Below are 8,649 nucleotides of genomic sequence, written 5' to 3'. Positions count from 1 at the left end.
AACTTTTATTTGCGTTACAGCTAGTGACTGGGTTCGAGTTTAATATCTTGTATTTATGCATATTTGAGTGTGCGGTTCATGTGCCAATTGCGTCGCCACAGCGCATCAACATGAGTCATTGCAACGAATGCATATATATATTTGTTGGACATGAGTCTCCAACTATAAGTCCGCTATGTAGAACCCTTGACAGGCGATCTCTATTTCGCTGGATTTGCGAATTGTCACTTTGATGAGACAGTCTTCCAGTCGTTAGGGGGAGATTAGAACGTCAATGTTCAACAGAAACGACAGGAATTGTCGTGGTCTGTCCCCACTATGTCTCATCTTGATCCCCTAAAAGTGACGAGATCACATATACCTGCTGCAAACATGCCTGTAAGGATTGATGTCCCCACAAGAGGACATGGTGCCACCCAGAGAAGATGGGTACTGCACCACTACTATGGATGGTAGTATGGTGACGCCACAAAGGTGGCATAATGGCGTCATAGGCCATGGGTTCCGCTAGAGAGAGTAGGAGACCCATAGGTTCGATGGATTCTCGCCCTAAGAAGAGAGCTTGTTTGGCACAACTTGATCCATTGATCATTGATACTCATAATCCGTCTCATGAGAATATTTTGGATTGTGGTTATGTCCAAGAGACATCGTTGGGGGACGCCTCAATGTTAGAACCAATTCCTGAAAATATAGAGATCTCTACGAACTACACTAGTGTACATGAGGACGTGGAACTGTTAAGACCAATGACATCGAACCTTACTGCGTTGAAGAATGCCAACGTAGAGAAAATGCTCACTAAAATGACTACTTGATTGGGAAGGGATATGATGAACTATGCCCACGCGTTTCCATAACAAGTTCCGGATTTGCAATTGTCGCGGTTTATAATTGGAACCCTTGAGAGTTAAGGGAAACCGATGAACACCTGAAATCCGAGTTTAAGAGGAAGGACCTTGGGAGAACACGATTTTGTCTAAATTCAGAACTTGTATACCGTGTCAAGAGACATTTTTGATAAAGTCAAAGATGCACCATGGTCGTCCGTAGTCTTGGCCCTAAAAGGGATCCGTTTCGTCCCAGGGATGATGACGAAGTCGTGTTAATAGCAGAAGTGCTTATTTATGTACAATAGGCGCATTATTGTACTTAGCACAATACAAGACCGGACACCTCAATTATTATGAACTTGTTGGCTAGACATAGCCCCGCGCCAACGCAACACCATTAGATTGGTATAAAAACAATCTTTCGATATTTGAGAAGTACGATTGATATGGGCTTGTTCTATCCCTACAGAGAAAAGAGATGACGAAAGTGTGGGATCGGACCCCACAAGGCAAAATGCCACCTTCCGTGCTCCTCCTCCCCTCCATCAAAATGACAACAAGCACTTCTAAATACTGAAGTGAACCAAATCCGATAAGAGGATAATGTAGCGGACTTATTTACTAAGTTGTTACCAAAGTCCACCTTCGAGAAACATGTGAAGAGCATCGGATTGAAAAAGTTATCCGAACTCTCATGATTGTAGCAATCAGGGGGAGATATTGACATCAGGGGGAGGCATGATGTCTACATGTTCGATCTCGAAGAGTGAAGGACGTGTTGTGCTCTTTTTGTCCTTCGACCAGAGTTATTTTTGTCCCACAGAGTTTTTGTTACCTGGCAAGGTTTTTAACGAGGCAACAATTAAAGCGTCATCACCAAGTTTGAGCGGCACAAGGGGGAGTGTTGAAGGATATCGACATAATGTGTGCCTCTTCAAACTAGGGTTTAGAGTTGTAATAGGAAAGTACCCTAGGTATACTAATTGTATTCCAATTCTGTTACCTTTTGTGTACTCTGTAAACTCCCTATATAAAGGGCTCCTATTATCAATAATAAACACAATTCTATTCTCCTACAACACACTAGAGTCTGGAAGAACTTATATTTTGAAACTCCGATTTCCAGCCATGTGGTCATTTTCCAGTGCTGCCTCATTCCTTCTTCCCGATCCCATGTGATATGTTGTAGATACCTCGTCCCTGCATTAAATGACACAAGATATTACGATTCAATGGCAAGAAAAACAATGAAATTAAACTTTCTTCATAGATGGACTTTCATACTCTGAAAAAGAGAAAAGTATTAACTTACAATAAGAAACAAAGTAGCAGCAGCCAAAGCAGCTGGAATGGCGACAGAGGTGACCTTATCAAATGGTCCCTTTAGATATGTGTATTTGTGGACGCTTTGGAAATATTTCTGCTTCTCCACCAGATGCTCACGTGGTCTAAATGGGGCTTCTGACATCCTGTGTTACGAATTAAACATTACATAAAAAGACAAAAAAAAAAAAAATTTCAATTTCTCAGAAGCATGTTCTTAAAGGGAAGGGGGGAAAAAGACAAAAAAAAATGTGTGTGTGTATATAACCAAATGAAGGCCACACCAAATGAAAATATCAACGACTCTTATAAGCCGATAACCACGAAAGAGGCTATCTAATCTAAGTACCCCAAGCTACCCCAACGCTCCAAAACTTCCACTATTTTTATTTTTTTTAATTACAAGTCCAAAACTTCCAATTATCCTTCCAAATTTAAATTGAAAGGGAGATAAATAGGGACTCTTCCATTAAACTAAGATATGAAACCTTCATTTTCCCATAATAAGTGATTTTCTTAATTGATATAAAAAGTGCAACCTAAACTGCAGAGGAAGAAGTCCACTGATAGGTAAGATTTAAAGTTTTAAACACAGGAATGAAGCTACAAAAAAGAAGCAAGAACTTCTTCTCCAGCCTGTCAATATGGTATAACGTTATATTTACTAATGTGCTTATTTGATACACATGACTTCACATCAAGGTTCAAAAAAATTTAGACTTTGTACCGCAACAAAGATTCGATACCTTGAAGTTATAGACCTGTGGCATTTGTGAGTGAACTACAAGTCTACTTCACAGTCATTTGCAAACACTTACAAGGACGAACCCAAATTGAACTAGAACAATCACCATGCAGCCCAAACAAAATTCATTACAAAAAAGAAAAAGAAAAAGAAAAAAAATCCCCAGCACACAATGACTCAATTCTAGAAACAATATACACGTACACAAAAAATTATAAGGAAAAATAACAAGCATCTGACTAAATCATTCAGCTTCACAACTCACACAGTAAAGCACAGATATCAATCGTCCTGGAGCAATTATCAGGTGCAGTTTAGTTCAACTAATGATGATAGTAAGCTATCAATGTTTTTCCTCCACCAACTCCATTCCCTTTCAAGTGATATATGGTTTAAGAATATCATTATGAAACTTTAAGATTCAGATATATTGACTTCCAACCACTGTGACTACATTAATCTTTGGAAAGAACGATGGGAGCTACATGTTGGACAATGGTGGTTGAGGTCACTCAATGACAGCAAACACTCTTGTCAACAAAGTTCCTACCAAATCCCAAGACTAAGCACAATAAAATTAAGTAGATTTTCAAAAAATATTGAAACAGAAAGAAAAAGAATCAAAGTTTTCATGCTTCTCTTCCCACCACATGCGTTCATTTAATAGAAGTCTCGTTAATACACAAACAGAAAACCTCGCTTTGTTATCAATGCCACAAGGACGTCACTTAGATATAGAATAAATTGATAAAATCTCCTAAACCCAATTTTCAGTAGGTATGGTAAGCTCAGATACAAGATAAAAACCACAGACAACGACGAATACTATATCGAGATCACACGGTTGCTAAGCTTTCTTAAAGGGTTCATAATGAGCTAAAGTTGGTCATATAAGGGACGATTTTTAAAATAATGTAAATGTTATGTGAATATGATGATTGAAAATAAATGCACAACTTTAAGTCGTTATAATTTCAGGTTTTTAATTTATACATGTGGCTGAAATTCACTTCTTTATCACAGTTATTTAAAACTGTCACCTACAGTAGAGGGTGCTAGCTCAACATAAATAGTCAAAGTGGCCAGGCACTGTGCTGCAATGCACAGTTAGAGCATTTCACAAGCGCTGAAGGGGTTTATCTTGGGCCTAGGAAGCCTTTGGGTTCCCCTTGACAAAGTCAAAAAAAAAAAAAAAAAACATAAATAGTCACTGTCTACGCAACATTTGAAAGTGAAATCCTAAAAAGTGTGATAAATGAAGTAGGATTTATCTCCTGAGCTTGTGTTTTACCTGACTTACTTAAGCTTTGAAGTAGATAAGAACACGTGTAGCTAGCCATCTACATTTAATGACTTTTACTGCTTGAATTCGCAATCCCAAATTTCCTTTACTCTTCTTATGCATTTGTGCATTTTGTCTCATCTCAACACCTTACCGCTCTACCCCCTTATCTGATGAAACATTCTTTGGCTAGATTTTCTCTCCTCTTAGTTTTCTTATTTCAAAAAGTTATACAATCGAGAAGAGAAATATTTCTAGTTCCTCTCAAAACTCCAATTCGAACATAAATCTTATCGATAGAAAAACTTGAGGAAAAATTCAATAAACCTAAACATTTTGTCCTATCTGCTTCAGAACATAGGCACGTAGCTCAGATAAAACACAAACTCAGGAGAGGATTCATATCCAATGAAGTAACTTTAAACTCATAATCTCAATGATCGATGCAAAGAGCGCATAATTTAAACCAAGTTTCAAAATTATTAAACATCTTGATAGCAAATATAAGTTCCTAATCGATCAAAGCTTGCATCTAAAATCACCATCAGGGTTGAGGATGGAGCGGTGATAGGGTAAAACGCAGCTTGGTCAATGGTAGCAATTAAAGACCATTGCTTACGAAATAATTGCCCAGATCTTCAACAATATTGCTGGACTGGATAGAGGAGTTATTATAGGTCCCTATAAGCAACAGTTGTATGGTCTTCATTATTACAACGCCTCCATCAATATCCTGCATCCAGTGGCGGACGCATAAATTTATGCAGGTGCGGGCGGAAAAAAAAAAATTTGACGGCTCTTTGTCTATTACCTCTCCCTCCATTGATCTACAACTCATCAGCTAGCTCCATTAAACTATATACAATTCTAATACATTCACCCCAACACTAAATTGATTCTGAAATATATTGAAGTCTATTCCACCGATCATATGAAATCCTAACCAAACACAATAAAATTGCAGCCTTTCCAACATCTAAACAGAATTGAAAGATTCTTTCAATTCAATTAAATAACCAATGTCTAACCTGACCAAGAATATTTCAATCCAATTATATAACCACTGTCTAACCTGACCGAGTCAAATTCAACCAAACTTCCCCCAAATCAATACAGCAAAGATGTTAAATCCAAGAAAAACGACTACACCAAAAATGGTCTTTTACGGCCCACATTGTGTGCCATAAATACCTATTTACGGCACACAAAAATGCTCTATAAAAGCTCGCGCTGTAAAAGACATATGTCTTTTACGGCACGCAAAAATGTGTCGTAAAAGAACAACAAACACGCCGTTAAAGTGATTCTACAAACTGTCATTTACACCATTTACGGCCCACATTGCACGCCGTAAAAGACCTCTTATTTAAGGCATACACTGCATGCCGTAAAAGTGTGATTGAACTCCTTTTTAAGGCTCACACTGTGCGCTGTAAATGAGGTTTTCTCAAACAAAAAAAAAATTATGCTTTGCTCAAATGTCATATTCATATTACCCTCATATTATATATATAATAACAAGCTGAATGTAAAAGAAACAATTCATAAAATTTTCATCCCTATCAAATGCCATTACATATATCTCTTACACTCAACTCCATAAGATGAGTACAAAATTAATTCTCTAACACTTAATATCACACCACTGAAGCCATTCATTTATCCATGCTTTCAGCAAAGAGTTGAAGTAAAGCTGGCAACAAGCTCATGCTGTAAGGAAAAAATGGTGAACATAAATTATCAGATTAAAAGATCCTATATAGTACAAGTTCATGTTCAATAAACTGAAGTTAATATCAATTTTTATAGATTTCAGCTACCAATAAATGCAGAACAATGAACAAATTAAATGCAGTACAAGTTTGAATTTACCCTTTTTTAAGCACATGGACCTATTGAAGCATTTGGTCAATCACTGCTCCCACTTGCTCTTCATAATATGCATCTCCCATTGTCAACAACCTTAAGCTTTCAAACTGAGAATTTGTAATCAGAAAAACATCCAGTTAATTTCAGGTCAAAAGCCATCAAGTACTTTCTGGTGAACTGCTCGATTATTCCATAATTAATACTTGTAACCATTAAGCAAGCATTATGAATTTTGCTAGCCATCAACAAACCATAGCAGAAAATAAGGGCATCTTAAACTGGATCAACTATCCTGAGTTATAAGAAGAGGGGTTATGATGGTAGGTTGAACCGCACTTCCGTGTGCTGTATTTAGTGGCTTTCTATGTATGTATACATATATGGATGTACGACAATAAGCCCCCATAAGGTTCAACGTTTCTTTCCATCTCTCTATTTTACCTCTCTTTGTCCTCTACTACTAAAACCCTAACAACAATATTAGAGAAATCATCAAAGAAGGTCTGAACAATCTGGATACAGAAACTGAAAGAGCTTCAGAGAAACAATTAAGATATTAAGGAACAACCTGGATTAATCAAACTGATATGATTTGCACATTTTTCAAATGAATGTCACTTTATTTCTTTGAATTTTTATGACTGGATAGGATCATCAGAATTTTGATTATATTCCCCTACTATACCTGCCATAGAGCATTAAACCAAGGAAGAATTCCTGCTCAAGCCCAAGTTTTGAAATCCTGTTGAAGAAGATGGCATATTACTAATAAAAACAGAGCAAGAGAGAGTTGTGAAGACATGGATCATTGTGTAATCATTAGGAGATTAATTGTTTGCAAAAAGAAATGGGTGAAAGTATTACTCAGAAAGATAAAACAAGATCAATAAATTTAATGCATATCTCTTACCTAAGTGCACATTATTGTCTTGAGATCTTGTAAGTTGTGGTGGCTTGACTGGTTCCTCTGGAATTACATTTTTCATTTAATATTGACTGGTTAACCCAAATCAATATTATTCACCAAACTTAAAACAGACCCATTATTCCTTTTATAGAAAATAGCAGGATTCCAAATTCACCATTCATTAATCCCTTATTGAAATCCAGAAGCAAAGAAAACCCAGATAAGAAAAAATCAACAAAACTGATCAGGGATCACACAAAGACAGAAAACCCAGAAAGTTGTTGAGCAGCTACAAGTCCTTCAACCATTCAAGTACATATTATATGAATGAATATGTTTGGAAATAAAATGCCTCAAAAAATAAGAAGAAGACACACGTTTCTGCACTTGACCTCCTGTTTATGGGAACTTTCACCTCTTCCTTTGTTTAATTGTTGTGGGCTGGTAGATTCTTTTTTTTGTTAAGATTACACAACAGCGGTTGTATAATTATGGATTCACGAGTGTCTGGGGGCAAAAATGAAGCTGCATCCCAAAAACAAAAAACTCACTGAGGGCCACTGCCCCAACTCGTCCTCACTTGCGTCCGCCACTGTCTGCATCCCATTTATCTAATAAGAGCATGCATTTTAAAGCTATATATATACTTACTATTAGATATATGTTGAAGAATATTTGACTTTAGTGTGCCTTATCAAACTAGGATTACTTTGTATAGTTGTAATAGGAGATAATGGTCTAGATTCCTAGTTCCTAGTTCTAGTTAGAATAGGAATTCTTGTACTCCAAGATTATATAATTGTAGTCCCTATATATAGGGGCTCCAATTATCAATGAAAGACATAACTATTCTCCCAATTCTCTCTACAATTTTTTTTTCCTTAAATACGTTATCAGCACTAGCCCTAACCCAGAATCAGAAGCCAAAAATCATCCTATTTTCTCTTCTTACCGTGATACCCAATAACCCTACCCTAGGAATACCTCGTGTGCACCCCAGTGCCACTCTTCCACCTCCTACAATCATACACACCTGCATCAACATGCGCAAGTATCAAGACTTTTCAAGCTCTGAAATCTCCAAGTAAGTTTTTAATAAAAAATCCTGCTTTTTGTATTTTTTTTTTGTTTTCTTTTTCTCGGGGACTTTCAAAATCTCTTCTCCTACATCTCACCTTTCTTGTAACGTGGGTTCGATTCATAAAAGCGGAACTGTGGGGAGTTCACGCTAAACTATGAACTAAGAGTGTTCATGAGCATCGAAAGTTGACGATTCAAACTTCATCGTTTCAATCTAATCCAAACTTCTTGGAAATCGATTTCTTGGTAGCAAAGAGGCTCAGAAATCTTGTATTAGTTGTCGTGGAAGTTTTTACTCCGAAACTAATCTATTCTCCTTCGTTTTTGAATGTCCAATGCAAACCTACAAAAACTCGACTTCACTAAACTAGATTCAAATGACATTGGTTATCACCGATGGGTGAATAACGTCAAGAATCACCTCACTACTAATGAGATTCTTTGGAGTATAGCTCACAGAACATGAATTAATTGAGAAAACCCTCTCAACCTTCCCCATTTCAGCATTAATGGTTGCAAAGCAATATAGGCTTGAGTGCAGTGCTAGACGGATCACGAGGTTTCATCAGCTTATCACTGCTATGTCAGTTGCTGAGAAACATGACAATAT

At 37.0% G+C, this 8,649-nt stretch overlaps 1 protein-coding gene across 1 annotated transcript; it reads right to left on the bottom strand.

Annotated features, from left to right (window-relative positions):
* Positions 1–1,914: 1,914 nt before the first annotated feature.
* On the bottom strand, positions 1,915–2,361 carry LOC133734689 (uncharacterized). The gene is made up of 2 exons (XM_062162303.1): positions 2,146–2,361; positions 1,915–2,033 (listed from the first exon to the last, which is right to left on the bottom strand). The coding sequence occupies exons 1-2, from the start codon at positions 2,299–2,301 to the stop codon at positions 1,986–1,988; spliced, it is 204 nt and encodes a 67-aa protein (XP_062018287.1). The 5' UTR covers positions 2,302–2,361; the 3' UTR covers positions 1,915–1,985.
* Positions 2,362–8,649: the final 6,288 nt, after the last annotated feature.

Source organism: Rosa rugosa, chromosome 2 (genome assembly GCF_958449725.1).
Source record: "Rosa rugosa chromosome 2, drRosRugo1.1, whole genome shotgun sequence".
NCBI lineage: Eukaryota > Viridiplantae > Streptophyta > Magnoliopsida > Rosales > Rosaceae > Rosa > Rosa rugosa.
The sequence above is the reverse complement of the archived record's forward strand: the minus strand, read 5'-3'. Positions and strand labels throughout refer to the sequence as shown.

Excerpts from the sequence above, each read along its gene's own strand:
- LOC133734689 (XM_062162303.1), bottom strand. The coding sequence starts at position 2,301 with ATGTCAGAAGCCCCATTTAGACCACGTGAGCATCTGGTGGAGAAGCAG. Across the intron at positions 2,034-2,145 it reads CTGCTACTTTGTTTCTTATT|GGACGAGGTATCTACAACAT; the intron begins GTAAGTTAATAC and ends CATTTAATGCAG.